Raw genomic sequence first — 16,133 nt, 5'->3', positions numbered from 1 at the left:
CAATGTCATGCATATATATATAATGGTTAGTGATCTTCAACAGTTTTTCCTGAAAACAGTTAGATTGAATTTTTTTATTGTGTCATATATTGAATTGAATAGTGAATCTTTTTCTGATGTGCTTGCTATTCCATAATTCGAAATACCCGCGTAATCAATATGCAGGGATAAAAATGTTTTTCATGATTATTGTGGAATATTGAAAACAGTTTGAGTCGATTGATTGATTTTTATGGATCTTTAAAAAAATCACCATGCATTACAAATAATTACTACTGGAGTATTCAATGTTATTATTTGTATTATTGAGCGTTTTACATAACCAAACGGTATCATTTGGAGTATTGAACAAGCAAGTTGTGGAGATTTCAGCTGTATATTGTCATCAAAACACAAGTTACCATAACAATGTAGAACAATGTAACACCAAGTTTTCAAGTGCAGATAGCGTGACCGACGGTTTTCGAAGTGTGGATGGCATGACCGCAGTGTGAATGCAGCATTAGACTCATTACATTGCCTCTAAATGTATCGGTTTAATAGAAGATTAAAGCGTGGCTTACTTCCAGAAAATGGTCAGGTGCTTTCCGTCCTCAGCTTCTTGCAGACTGATGACTGGCACAGGACAGTGAAAATATATTGCTCCTTGACAGTAACGTCTCTCCTATAATTGTACTTTTAAAACTAAGTTTTTTCATCTTTTCTCTGCCATCTCTTTAAATGGCCTGGAATTGATTTCTGTGGTCCTCGTAAGGTAATTTAGGGGCATCAGTTTATGCTAATTATACATTTCGTGCACATGCTTTTTGTTTAAAATTGATTGTTATTCATCAACATACACACGTGGATATGAAAAAAAAAAAAGCTGTGTCTACTTCTCTTTCATAAATCCTTATTTTTACTTTGTTTCCAATAACACATGCATTTGCACATGGATTTCCGAAAATATTGATAAATGAGGCCCAGTGTGTGTCACTCGCACAGAATTGGCATTGCATTGTATTCATAATTTCTAGGGGCCAATAAAAAAAGCAAAAGGTGAGAGAGAGGGGTAGGGGGATCAATCCTGTGATAGCATATGAAAATGTCAGCCACACAGAGATGGATGGAGAAGATTTGGCGCTGGGTAAATGGATGGTAGTTTAAAGAGGGGGTGTGTATAGGACTCCAGTAAATCTATTGTGCGCTGCCCGTGGTGCTGAAATATGCCGGTGAAGTCACTAGAGGAAAGATGACATGCTTATCCTGTCAGATGCAATATCTACACCCCTGAATAATAATCCCTTGGCATCATGATGAACATTCATTTTGGGGAACATTTGGTTATTCAGGTAAGGATTTGGGAAGCTCTTAATGGAAGCATTACAACTGAACAAATCAGTGTTTACTCTCAAAATTTCTGTTTGATGTGACCTCTTCGGAGAGTGCATTCTCGAAGGGACTGTGTTATGCTTGGCGGGTTTACAGAAGGGCAAGGTCGGTTGTCTTGGCTGTTTAAAGCTCCGTGTGGAACAGCGCAGCGTGTCAGTGAGGCATTTGCACAACCCTCCCCAGTTTTTCATTTCTCCGTCGCTCCGCACGGCCGCGAAACAAGGCCGCATTTTATCCCAGACCGGAGCTTTCCCAGGAGAGCGCATCAGTGGAAACACACAAGAAACAGGCTTTTCTCTTTTTGGCTGCGTTAACATTAGTGTAAGCTATGCACCGGGGGGGAGGATCAGAGGCACTATGTGTGTGAAAGCCGGGGCTCAGACTCTAACACTGTTTCATTGCGGAATCCCACCATTAGTTCCGGTGCTATGCATTTGGGAAGTGTTTAAGTGCACTTTCAAGAAACTCTGCGACTCATGGGACGGTTCAGATGAAGACGGACAAATGTCTTTAATAATTCAGCAGTCCAGTCAACTCCATACCAGGAGATTCCAGCTTGACTGCCCAAAACAGAAAAACAAACAAAAAAACTATGAAATCCTGCTTTGCAGCTCATCAAATGTCGATTGACACAAAATGGTCGTGTTTCCCTGATTCACTCAAGTGTGGAAATATTTTTTTAAATGGGTCAATACCAGGCAGCTGTGTGCTCAACTGTGGTTCATTCAGTTATAAACCGTGGGTTTGATTTAATTCATTAAACATATTTATGGTTTTATTCCAAACAAAATGATTCAACAAAAAACATAATCACCAAAATAAGGATATACTGGTATCCGTTTGTGCATAGGGAACATATTGTTATCCGTTATACATTTTTTACAGATTGAAAATAAGTTGCGATAATATTTGGACCCTTAAAATATGTTTTTCTATGTCTGCTAACCATTTATCTGGGAGAGAAGAGTATAAGTAGTCTTTAAATAAGTAACCAGTCCTCGGGCTATGCTGACCTCTTGTGGCTGTAGACACAATATCTTTAAATGTGTGCTGTTTTCAGAACTTAACTTTATTTACTTTTACAGAGTGGCGATATTTATAAAAATTCAACACAAAAACCATGTTTAAAGTGTGAATTAATGTCATAATGGTTGGCAAAATCAGAAAAAGAGGAAATTCAAACAAAAAACAATTTTTTTAAAAAGAAGAGATAACGAGATGAAAAAGAAGCACCGAGAACATTAGCTTGACCTATGCACTGACAAGGCTTCCAACACACAATGCATTAATACCTACCATGGGTACTGTAACTATGGTGGTCTACTTCAAACAACATGTACCACTGGGCAGGCTGCTGAGGATTCAATCAAATATTCTCTTTGAATCAACAACCAAATAGATTATTTTCAATTCATTAATTTCTAGAAATCAATTAGGTAAGTATTTCATTGCTATATGTACTTAAAATGTACCACTTATGTGTCTTGTTACTTTCTAGTAATTAACACTCTGTAAAAGAAACTAAAAGAGGTAATCACTGCCAAATGACATAAGCACATAGTGTACATCTGAACTAATGGAAGCATCCATGAAAATGGTCGATGGTCAGACAACTGTCCAATCAGATCACAGCAGAGAACATTTGTACACATTTTGTAGAATTTGTGATTTGATTGATTTTGCTTTTCAATTGTATTACTTTCTTTTTTTAATGTATAGTTCTATTTTAAAGGTACAATAGGTCATTTTGGACTAACAGTCCAGAGAGGAATCACACCAACAAACACCTTCAAACCACAACAATGTTTATCCCTCCCCTTCTCTGTAAATGCGCTGATGTTGAAACGCCATTGGCTGTGGCAATTAGAACCAATTTTCAACCAATGAACTTGAATTATTGTACCGTTATACAATGTTTTGGTACAGAGTGTCAGGCCATCAACTGTATATTTTGAAACCTGAATTTAAGCACTATAAACACAGGCAGAGGGTGAGTCAACATGTCAGTGAGCCTTTTTCTGATGATAGGAAGGGATTTTGAATGGTATTTAACAATGTTTTAACACAAAAATCTTACTTGCACCTTTAACTGTATTTCCTGTTGTATTGTACTGCTTCTATTTTTGTTAACAGGGAACTCTCGAAAATGAGACACAGATCGCAATGAGTCCACCCTGTGTAAATAAAGAATAAATAAAAATAATTTAATTCAATTAATTCACATTCAAAAGGATCTTTTCCATACATACATTACCTTGCTCAATCACAAATGAATGGTAAAGATAGGAAAGCTTTAGGGCTGAAATGAGCAGGGTTAAGGGCCTTGCTCAAGGGCCCAACGGCTGTGCTGATATTATTGTGGCTTCACCGGGATTTGAACCACCGACCTTGCGGGTCCCAGTCATGTACCTTAACCACTACGCTACAGATTAAATTCAACAGTTTAACATTTAGACATACATGTGTATATTTCAAATTAAGATATGGAGATATATACTCACTGAAACAAATAGATGTTGATATTCCTCTATGACTATCTATTATTTTCATTGTCATATCTTGAATGTGACAGTGATATTTTGATAATCTATTTAGTTGTTCAAAGAGAATATTTGATTGAATCCTCAGCTGCCTGCCCAGTGGTACATGTTATTTGAAGTAGACCACCATAGTTACAGTACCCATAGCAGGCATTAATGCATTGTATGTTGGAAGACTTGTCAGGGCATAGGTCAAAATAATGTTCTCGGTGCTTCTGTGAATTTCCTGTCTTTTTCTGCTTTTGCCAACCATTATGACATTATCTCTCACTTTAAACATAGTTTTTGTATTGAATTTCCAGCCTTTTTTTTACGGTAAAATGGTAAATGGTTGGCATTTATATAGCGCCTTTATCCAAAGTGCTGTACAACTAATGCTTCTCATTCACCCATTCATACACACACTCACACACCAACGGCGATTGGCTGCCATGCAAGGCACCGATCAGCTTGTCAGGAGCAAATGGGGGTTAGGTGTCTTGCTCAGGGACACTTCGATACAGCCCGGGCGGGGGATCGAACTGGCAAGTTCAAAAAAGCCTACAGTGACAAAAATAAGGAGGTAAAGAGGAGTGCCAGTAGGGACAAACAAGCTCTCGTGGATGGACTTGCTAAAGAAGCTGAAAATGCCTCAACAAGGGGAAATCTAAGTACCCTTTGTAAGTTCAACAAGCTGAGTAGAAACATCTCCAAGCCCTCGGTTCCTGTACTGGATAAAACTGGCAGGAAAGTAACAACAGAACACCAGGAAGCAGCATGCTGGGTTGAGCACTTCTGCGATGTGCTTAATCGGCCAGAGCCTGACAAACCAGCCAACTCCTCCCCTGTAGCTGATATCCTGAACATCGATGTTGGTGCCCCAACTGCAGAGGAGGTAATGAAGTCCATCAAAGCCATAAAGCAAAGCTGCAGGTATTGATTCCTTCCATGCTGAGATGCTAAAGGCTCACCTCCTAACATCTACAAGGGCCCTGACCATCCATTTCAGGAACATCTGGAATGGAGAAAATATTCCCAGGGATTGGGCCAGGGGCCTAATTGCCAAGATCCCTAAGAAAGGAAACCTCCAGAAAAGCAACACCTGTCATGGGATCACACTTCTTTCCATCCCCAGCAAAGTCTTCTGTAGAGTTATCCTGGACAGAATTAACAGTGCCATTGGCAGCAAACTCTGTGAAGAACAGGCTGGATTTTGAAAGGGCAGAGGGTACAGATCAAATATTTGCTCTTCGAAACATCATAGAGCATCATCGACTTCAAAAAGGTGTTTGACAGCATTCATTGCGAAAACCTGTGGAAGATCCTGCAGGCTTATGAAATCCCACAAAAGATTGTACATTTTGAATGCAGTGGCATACTCGGCAATACTACCATCGAGTCATTTTCTGTACGATTTGGAGTATGCCAAGGCTGCATTCTCTCACCCATCCTCTTCCTGACTGTCATTGATTGGATTATGCAAAAAAAAACAGCTGCTGATAAACATTGAGGCATCCAGTGGACTCTCTAGCCAGCTAAAAGATCTTGACTTTGCTGATGATCTTGCTGTCCTTTCCACAATTGTAAACATTTGCAAGGAAAAACTGATCGACTCACCAAGTATGCTTTACAAACAGGTCTCATTATTAACACCACCAAAACCCAAGTGATGTCCATCAACACCAACATAAATAATCAACCACTTGAAGTCATTGACGACTTTGTGTACCTGGGAAGTCTGATTAGTCAGGACAATGGTGCCCAAAAAGACATCCAGCGCAGACTTGGGAAAGCACCAACTCAAGACTCCATAACATCTGGAAGTTCAACACCTACAGCTTCAAAACCAAGATCCGCTTGTATAACACCTTGGTCAAGCCGGTTCTACTGTTTGGGATGGAGTGCTGGTGAATAACCAAATGTGACATGAACAGAGTCAGTTCATTCCACAATGGCTGCCTGAGAAACATCTGCCGTATATTCTGGCCCAATAAAATATCTAATAAGGAACTCTATACGAAGACTGGCTGCCTTAACGCGACCTCAGAAATTAAACACTGTTGTCTAAGATGGCTTGGACACATACTACGAATGCCCCCAGAGCGGACCCAAAGTGGCCCCCAGATGGACACCACCAGGGAAAAGGAAACAAGGCCGACCTAAGATCACCTGGAAAACAACGGTTGAGGCTGAGCTGATGGAGATGGGTCTCTCGTGGGGTGAGGCACAACTGGTAAAGTCTGTCATAGGTGGAGGGACATTATCGATGCCTTATGCCCCATAGAGGGCAAATGTAATCATATCTATATAAACAGTGGTTGTCCTGACTGATGATAACTTGTGTTTTTTTCAGATAGTAAACCATTTCAAAATCTGCATTTTACAATATTACACTTGTGTTCTGAATAAACTCCGCTGATTTGTATTTGACAATTTAAAAAGTGAACCGTAAGTAGTTTAAGACTGTTATCTATGAAATACATAATGGCCCTTACACATGAATGTCACAGCAGCAAGAGCTTCAATGAAGTAGCTAACAAGCCTTGAACCCCTTGAACCACATTCCAAAGGAAAATAGAAATCTTGTAAGCTCATTGGGCTTAGCTAGCTAATGCAATTAGTTAGTAATGTTACTTCACCACCAAGCTGATATAGACTAGCTAGCTAAGCATAGAGCTAGCTAGCTATCCCAACAAGACACACCAATAAAGATTTGATGGCTAGAATAGCTACAGACTTACCAGAGATGCTGTTTTAAAGTATGAGTGTAAAGTATGAGTATGTACAATGTTACTTAGTTATTTTGGGAAATCAGATCATAGAGCAGCAGGGCATCTTAAGCCTGAAGTTTAGATAGATAACTAGTTAGGTAAGTAACACATTAGTTGGGGTAACACATGTATATTTATTTAATATATTTCTTACTAGCTTGATTATAGCTTTGGGCTGCATTTCCCCGAAGCCTTCTTAACGCTATGTCATTCGTAAGTTATATAATCTCTACCTTAACGTTTCAGCGTCTTTCCCGAAACGTTCTTAGCTAAGTATACCTTCTGTAAGTGGTACTTTTGTAAGGTTGGTCTGGACCACATCTATCGATGTTGTCAGCTCGCTCCGCTAGTGGCCACCACTGTTACGACTGCAAGCCTCTGAAATCAGCTCACTCCGCTAGTGGCCACCACTGTTACGACTGCAAGCCTCTGAAATCAGCTGTTGCTCTTTGTTACAATCGATTAAGCAATATGTACGCTAATAATTCTAAAGTTGTAATTGGCTCATAATATTACTAAAACACCACATTAATGGGACAGTTTTCATGCAAAGAATAAAATTGTACATTACAAAGTATGCATGTTGCACTTTATTGAACATGTTGCCTAATTGCCTTTTAAATTGATGATTTCCCACTGTCTCTGTGGGCTGGAGTGATGTTTAACCATAGTTCTTTCTTTGTTTTGTTGGACACTGTAGTCCTAAAACTGGAAAATAATGTTTCTTTATTCAGCGCCACGTCCTCTAACATTACCTCCATTTTGTTTGCCGTGAAGCTGTGGGACCGCTTTCTTAGATTTAAAAAAACTACTTTTTTTGTTTTGCTTGTTGGTGCGCTTTTATTGAAAATTGTCAGCAAATCAGAGAAAATACTGAATTACACCAGTAGACAGTGTAAGTGGTAGTTTAAGAGACACCGTTACTGGGAAATGCAGCCCAGTACTGTTGTATCACTAGCTAGCTGCAATCTTGAAAGCGGTCAGAAGTAGCCTGTCATGACAATGGGTGCGTCCCATTAGCCGGAAAGTGCATACTCCTCAACTCCACTACCACCCTCCTCCACTCCATGCCCTGGAAACCGATCTTTATGCACTCCCTCCCTCAACTGTCCCATTTTTCGAAGTGAAGGAACAAAACGGCTAAAACTCCGCCCTGCGCCCTCCGCCCAAAGAGAACTTGAATTCCCTCAATTAAGCCATGCAAAAATATTTGTGTGTTATTATCGTGTATATCATCCTACACAGATTGTGAAATGTTAGTTTGTTTTTGTGGGTTATATCCAACAAACAAATGCTGCAATTTAAAACAGGGAATTGAGTTTATGTATTTGGTTGTAGGCTACATAAAACCAGCATGACTGTTAACAAGCAGGGCAGGTACTATTAATTATTTGAAATATTACCACTAACATGAAGTATTGTTAATTAATTATATGTGGCTGTTTAAGAATATTTTTTTTGTCTGCCAATAGGATGAGAAGAATCAGCTTATGACGACCAATGTCTGGCTCTGGCAGGTAAAGGGGTCTTTCTCACTGACTGGCTCTTAGCTGAGTCACAGCTCTCATTAATTTCACTGTGTTTGTTAGTCCTCATTCTACATTTCACTTTAAATGGAGCCCGGGTCTGGTTTCTGAAGCATATTGGTACATAGTTTTGCTACATAGTTTTCACTTAACATGTCATATGAGCTTTAATTTTTTTAAAAGTCTTGAGTATTTGTGCGTGGGCTCCTGGGAATGTCAGTGTCCAAAAGAACTGTGTGACCTATGATTTATGTTCTCAGGGAAACCACCCCGAGTGCCCTTTGACCTTCTTAAGAAAGGTCTAACTACTTAGGAAAATGCTAACTTTGCAGTGCAGGGACCATTATTACTTGAAAGATGACTACCAACTGTCACTCTGCTGGAGTGCTTTAGCCTGCAGGGTAAGGCTGTTTAAATCAGCTGAAAGGGTAACTGTAATATTGTGCAGCAGAGCAGGAGCTTGTCTCAGGGGTGCTTTGCACTGAAAACAAGAGTTGCTGGAAGGGAACAACTTAGTGCAGCTGAGGTATTAAGGTGATTTAGTAACACTTTCTAAGAATGGCCCTTCGTAAGTGCTATATAACCATTTTGTAAGCACAACATAGTACATTAATTTGTGTAGAAGAGTGATTTAAGTGAATACTGAATCTATAACGACATGTTACCCCACTCCCCCTCTTCTGTGGTTGCAGGAGTGGACCGACTATAAGCTGCGCTGGAACCCGGAGGACTACGGTGGAATCACCTCAATAAGAGTCCCTTCTGAGAACATCTGGCTACCGGACATTGTGCTGTATGAGAAGTGAGTTTTGTGTGCACTTTTTTAGGGCCTTTGGGTCAGTGTATTATACCATGTTATAGCACACTGGGTGATGGAAGCAGTCGACCTTAAAGACTGTGCTCTGTGATCACCAAGCACTTTATTAGGCATTTATTAGTCTTATTTTTTTTTACTTCTACTGCTGTAGCCTATCCACTTAGTATTATGATGCGTTGTGTGTTCAGAGATGCTCTTCTGCATACCACTGTTGTAACATTTTGTTTATTTGTGTTACTGTCACCTTCCTGTCAGCTTTGACCAGTCTGGCCATTCTCCTCTGACGTCTCTCATTAACAAGGCGTTTCTGTGTGCAGAACTGCTGCTCATTGGATAGTTTTTTTGCACCATTATTTGCTAATTCTAGAGACTAGTTGTTACGGCAGGGAGGACAGAGGAACCAGAAGCAGACGCAGGGGTGTGGAAAATTGCAAGTTTACTCACAGGTGATGGGGCAGACAGAGCGTAGTCACAAAACAAGCCAAGGTCAAAATCCAGGGGGTCAGTCCAAACAGGCAGAGGTACAGAATTCCACAAAACACAAAGAATAGTCCAGGGAAGCAGGCAGGGGTCAAAACAGGAAAACCAGATAAGCAGATAACCAAGGGCAAGGGCAAGGGCAAGGGCAAGGGCAAGGGCAAGGGCAAGGGCAAGGAAACAAGGAGGCTAGAACTTGGGGAAGGAATCAAGGGCTCGGGAACAGAAACAGGACAAGACGAACTAGCAGCATGCAACTGAAAAGGACAGGTCTAAATACACAGGGGAATGAGACAAACTAGGCGGGGCATGGGAGTGAGGGCGGTCTAACAAATAAATATCAGGTGAGACACATGAAAGGGTAATGGGACAATAACGAGGGGGAAAACAAAAACGCGGACTGGATTCACAAAGACACACATGTAAAACAAACGGCCCTGGACTAGAGAGTAGACAATGCATAGATTGAAGACGTAGTGATAGTTAAGAGACAGGTGCGAACACTTCGCTGAAACAAACGAGTAATAAGGGATAGCATAGGAAGGCGGAGTTATAGAACAGCGCAGAAATGCTAAGAGATGCGTTAGTGAGTTAGTAACGTGAATATTTCTAAACTACCCAATAAAAGTGATTGTTAGTTAGTTAGACAGACAGTAAGTGTATTAATCGGATTAGTACTGTACAAAACCTAGATTAGTAGTGGTTAGTAAGAATAGTGCTTTACAACATTTAACTATCAAGAAAAAGCAGGAAGTAAGAATCGCGAGTTTAGAAAAAATGTTGAACCCCGAAAACTACCGTAACCACCCGAATAGTGGGGCACGCAGACAGGGGAGTGACTCGTGCAAAGTGCAAAGACTAATGAAAATAAACAGAACCAGACATGAAATATGAAAAATAATAAATTACAAGAATAAATAATACTAAACAATGATACACTAACACACAGAACACAGGAACATAACACTAGTGTGTATGAAAATCCCAGGAGATCAGCAGTTTCTGAGACTACCCTATCTGCCTCCAACAATACTTTCACTGTCAAAGTCATGCCTGACAATGATCACTTTTTTTTTATTTTTTATTATGTCTAAGTTTTAGGATGTATTTTAGTATGCATTTTACGTATGAATGTATGTATGTATTTAAGCACAGGTTTTACTCCAGAATATAACTTTATACTATCGCTCTTTTTTGGGTGAAATTGTTATGATTTCTCTTCATTCTTGTGTGTGTTTGTCTGTGGCCTCTCAGTGCGGATGGGCGCTTTGAGGGCTCCCTGATGACCAAAGCCATAGTGCGGGCGAATGGCACCATTATGTGGACGCCCCCGGCCAGCTACAAGTCTGCCTGCACCATGGATGTCACCTTCTTCCCCTTCGACCGGCAGAACTGCTCCATGAAGTTCGGCTCCTGGACCTACGACGGTCACATGGTGGACCTGGTACTGGTGGACGATCACGTGGACCGCAAGGACTTCTTCGACAACGGCGAGTGGGAGATCCTTAACGCCACCGGCGCCAGGGGCCAGCGCAGGGATGGACTATACTCCTACCCCTTTGTCACTTACTCCTTCATTCTGAAGCGCCTGCCCCTCTTCTACACACTCTTCCTCATCATCCCCTGCCTAGGCCTGTCCTTCCTCACCGTGCTGGTGTTCTACCTGCCGTCTGACGAGGGCGAGAAGTTGTCCCTCTCCACCTCTGTCCTGGTGTCCCTCACCGTCTTCCTGCTGGTCATCGAGGAGATCATCCCCTCCTCCTCCAAGGTCCATCATCCATTATTCTTTTTATTATTGTATTACCGTGGACAATGTGGCACCATGGCACTTTTATATTCGTATTAATTTTTTATCCAGTCATTTAATGTATTCAGTTTTGCAATTACTGTGTATATGCTTTTGTATGTTTGTGTATGGGTTATAGTTTTATATGTGTTTTTCTAGTTTTTTCAGTACCCTTTTATTTCACATTGCTGTATGCTGTGAGCTATCTATCTGTGTTTGTCTATCTATCTATCTATCTATCTATCTATCTATATATCTATCTGTCTATCTATCTGTCTCTCTATCTAGGTCATCCCGCTCATTGGCGAGTACCTGCTCTTCATCATGATCTTTGTCACCTTCTCCATCATCGTCACCGTCTTCGTCATCAACGTGCACCACCGCTCATCAGCCACCTACCACCCGATGGCGCCGTGGGTGAAGAGCCTGTTCCTACAACGTCTGCCCAGGCTGCTGTGCATGCGTGGCCACACCGACCGCTACCACTACCCCGACATGGAGCTGAGCAGCCCCGAGCCGCAGGCCCGCCGCCAGCAGAGGCCGCTGCTGGGCAAGGAAGATGACAACCACGCCTGGCTGGCCATGCTGGAGAAAGCCACCAGCTCAGTGCGCTACATATCACGGCACATCAAGAAGGAGCACTTCATCAGAGAGGTGACCATAGTAACTGTGTTTAAACATATACTGTATACAGTGATGTTATTATTGACTAGAAGTCTGGATATAAAGTTAAAAAATAATGATATCTTGAAATACTTGAAATAATATCTTGAAAAACTGAATTTCATTCAGTTAATTTCCTCAACTTGCAGAGGGTATTCACTGAATATATTTTCTAAAGGTATTTCATCAAGGGTCCAATGGCTGGGCTGTTGGAGTGAAACCTGAACCCTTCTCCTTTTACCCTCTGAAATGGTTTAGCCTTCAGTGGCTAACATTAGGACTGGCCACTCAAATGCAAATCTGTATGTTCTGCAGACTAGGGTTAAATGCGTAACTGTTCTGGATTCAAATACTTCTCTGTGCTGGATTGATAATATATGTTGCAGTTGAGCCAACCAAGAGGAACAGAAGGTGGGGCCTGCACTTTTTGAGACTATTTCATAGGTTCCAGTACACCAGATGAGCTCAGTAAAGTGTACAGTATTTCATTGAGATCTGATGTTCTGTCGATGCACTTTATTGCATGCTTAGGATGTGGTTCTGATGGAGTGTTCTGCCTTTCTGTCATTGCTATAAAACCTGTGGCAGGTCGTACAGGACTGGAAGTTTGTGGCCCAGGTGCTGGACCGGATCTTTCTTTGGGCCTTCCTCACGGTGTCCATACTGGGCACCATCCTCATCTTCACTCCAGCTCTCCAGATGTACTTAAGCACCCCTCCCTAAACCCTGCCCCCACCACGCCCCTGCTCCTGACCCCACCGAACAGGACACCACGCCCAATCACAGTGAGGCAAGAGGGTGTTATAAGAGGAGCCGGCTGTGGATTGGTTCCCGGCACATCCTTCTATAATTTAGATGCCTTTTATTGAGTTTATTTTCATTAAAACAGAACCACACTGTCCACTGTCCAAAAGCAGAACAGCATACTGGCTGGGCTAGACCAGCTATACAATATACTATAATAAAAAGAGCACCTTCCCTTAAATCATGCTGTGAAATATTTTGAAAACCTGAGTATTTGTAAATGTGCTTTTTTTTACATTTGATTATTATATAAGTTGGAAAAATATTTTACACCTCCGCATACCCTTAATCAACACCATCGCTACGTCAACTGATCACCAATTACTGTGAAGAAAGAAATGAGGGCAGAGCTATGATTGTCAGGTGTTTGGTCCTGAGATGTATGAGCACAGAGGGACTTGAGCATCACATGGGGAAACAGCTTATACCCTAAACACTCGGCCACATTATCGTTATCTATTGTGTGGTGAACGTTCTGACACAAAATGGTTGCCATGTATCACAGTGGTGGGTGCTACACATTGGCAGTTGAGCCGAGTTTCCCCCCCATTACTGTAAAGCACGTTGAGCCACCAGCTGTGAGAGAAGCGCAATATAAATGAAAGGAATTATTCATTAGTATTGTGTATCTCCTGGAGGCTTTTCTTTACCTGCAGCATAAATGTAAATGTTTCTGAAAAACTTCTAATATCAAGCATGTTGTTATTTAAATAATAAAAAGTCTGAACCTCCTCATGTGCCAGTGGACAAAGGACAAAGCATTTTATGTGGTCAAAAATATGTCAATCACGTCAACAATCAATCAAGTTTCCAGAGTATATTTATGAAAGTAACTGATAGGACATTTTGTTGGGGCAAGATGCTCCAAGCCTGGTATATTTAAATTAAAAGCTAGCCTTAATTAGTAGTGTATGTCCATACAGGAAATAGAAATTGTGGTCTACCTGCCCAGAATTCTGAATACAGGCATCTAAAATGTGCCTTTGAGCTTATCGGTTTTATGACCCTGAATACCATTTTTTTGTACATTCCAATACTATTTTCAGCCACTAGATGGAAACACCTGATCAGTGACTATTTAAATGCATCACAGTATTCTGACTAGTTGTTTTCTGGCTTCTTTAGACTCATTAGAAAAATAGGTTTTTATTGATATTAAAAGTTAAGGAAAAATCTTGATTGAATCCCAAACGTGAGCTGACATTCATAAAACATCTCAACGTCTGACTTTTGCTCTTGATGAATATGGACATGAGGGTAGGCCTACTCACTGTGTTGAGTTGATTTATCTAGAGAACCGGTACATGAAAAAGTTGCCATAGACACAAGTGTTGGAGGGTTTAGCCAGGCTCCACAGCCGAACTGGGATGGGTAGTAGTGTATGTGTGTACAGCGACAGCAGCATGGGTGGATCCAGGCATAGGTGATTTAAACATCTGTCTGAAGGGGTGCCAACCTTCTGGAGCGCTTTCAAACGAGGAGGGGGTGGGAGAAATATGAAAAATATTTAGAAAGAACTACCGAAAATGTATTTCCCGATGTTCTATTTTGCTGCAGAATGGAACCCTTGGATTGAAACTCCGGCATATTGCCTCACATTAAATTTTATCACATTTGAATACACCTCAATATCATCATATTGCAGATACCATATTGCATCGCATTAAATTTCATGGCATAATTAACCAAAATCCTTTTGTTGATTTTTCAAAGACATTGAAAGTAATCAGAGCGCATTGGGTAATATGTTCACTGTAATTAACAGCTGAGCACAAGGTATGAACTTTCAAAGGACAAGACATGTCACCAAGACAAGAGGGATGTTTTTTTTTTTGTTGCTATATTATATATTATTATATGTGGCTGTAGAATTTGCCTGTTTCTAGGCACTCAGCATTATTGCATGGTGGGGATGTATTATTATTCATAATAAGGTTACAGAACCCCCAACCCACCTGTGTGTCTCTGTGTTCCAGGTTTAGTCTTCGAGTGAGACATATTCCTTAGTGGTAGGAATATGAATTTTTCAGTGTGAAGGTTGCAGATCAAGTACAAACAAAACGTGTCATTTTAGGATGATGAATGAATGAAAAGCAGGGGTGCTAACAAAGCACCGACCAGTAGCGCGTATGTGTGGTGGATGGCCATCGGGTTCCATCCATCCATCAATCATCTCAACCTGCTTATCCTGAACAGGGTTGCAAGGGGGCTGGAGCCTATCCCAGCATACATTGGGCAAAAGGCAGGAACAGGTCGCCAGTCCATCACAGGGTACACACCATTCACTCACACACTCATACCCAGGGGCAATTTAGACTCTCCAATCAGCCTGATCTGCATGTCTTTGGACTGTGGGAGGAAACCGGTGTACCTGGATGAAGGAGAACATGAAAACTCCACACAGAGAGGCCCCAGCCGACCGGGATTCGAACCCAGGACCTCCTTGCTGTGAGGTGGCCGTGCTACCCATCTGTGCTGCCACCCCATCCGTGCTGCCACCATCAGGTTAATAAAGAATAATCTGGTGCTGTAGCTTCATAAACATGCACAATGCAAGAAGAAGTAATAATAGAGGTTAAAATGGATTTGCTTTGACTTGCAAAATGTCCTGATTATAAATGCAACACAGATTATTTATTTGAGACCATTGGGATTTTACCATACATCCTTACTTTAAATTCATTCATTGATTAATTCATTAATTATCCTAACCCACTTATCCTGAACAGGGCTGGAGCCTATCCCAGCATACTTTGGGCGAAAGGCAGGAATACACCCTGGACAGGTCGCCAGTCCATTGCAGGGCACACACACACATCATTCACTCACAGACTCATACCTATGGGCAATTTAAACTTTCCAATCAGCCTAACCTGCATGTCTTTGGACTGTGGGAGGAAACCGGAGTACCCAGAGGAAACCCATGCAAACACGAGGAGAACATGCAAACTCCACACAAACTCCCCGGCCGACCACGATTCGAACCCAGGACCTCCTTGCTGTGAGGCGGCAGTGCTACCCACTGCATCATCTGTGCCGCCCCTTACTTTAAATGTTGCTGAAAATGTACCAATAGCTGTGACCTCACCAGTCTGATTAACACATAGCATATTAACTTCTGATAAGGAAATGCCTAAGTGTGTGATGACATGATCCTCACACAGACTGCACTGACAAATTATGGAATGAAAGATTAGCTTGTGCAATTAAATTAAGTTTCAATTTAATTATCCTCTGCCGAACCTTTCTGAAAATGGGAAATTGCCTTTAAATTACACAAAACAAATCATGGCATGAATCCAAGTAATTAAAAGAAATCCTTAAATGAATTTTAATCAAAGGCCAAATATGCAAACAAGTACTTGACTGTTGCATGATGGACCGGTTTGAACCAATTCT

General features: G+C 41.2%; 1 protein-coding gene across 1 annotated transcript in view; it reads left to right on the top strand.

The window, feature by feature from the left end:
* LOC133130384 (neuronal acetylcholine receptor subunit non-alpha-3) overlaps positions 1-13,465 on the top strand; it is a 31,631-nt gene extending 18,166 nt beyond the window's left edge. The window contains exons 3-7 of the mRNA XM_061244948.1: positions 8,134-8,178; positions 8,880-8,989; positions 10,736-11,249; positions 11,556-11,921; positions 12,519-13,465. Coding sequence (XP_061100932.1) covers positions 8,134-8,178; positions 8,880-8,989; positions 10,736-11,249; positions 11,556-11,921; positions 12,519-12,653 — 1,170 coding nt within the window. The 3' untranslated portion in view covers positions 12,654-13,465. The remainder of the gene's footprint in view (positions 1-8,133; positions 8,179-8,879; positions 8,990-10,735; positions 11,250-11,555; positions 11,922-12,518) is intronic.
* The last annotated feature ends 2,668 nt before the right edge of the window (positions 13,466-16,133 follow it).

The sequence above is a fragment of the Conger conger genome, chromosome 6, assembly GCF_963514075.1.
Source record: "Conger conger chromosome 6, fConCon1.1, whole genome shotgun sequence".
Classification (NCBI taxonomy): domain Eukaryota; kingdom Metazoa; phylum Chordata; class Actinopteri; order Anguilliformes; family Congridae; genus Conger; species Conger conger.
Note: the sequence above shows the minus strand (reverse complement) of the source record. Positions and strands in the feature narration are given on the sequence as shown.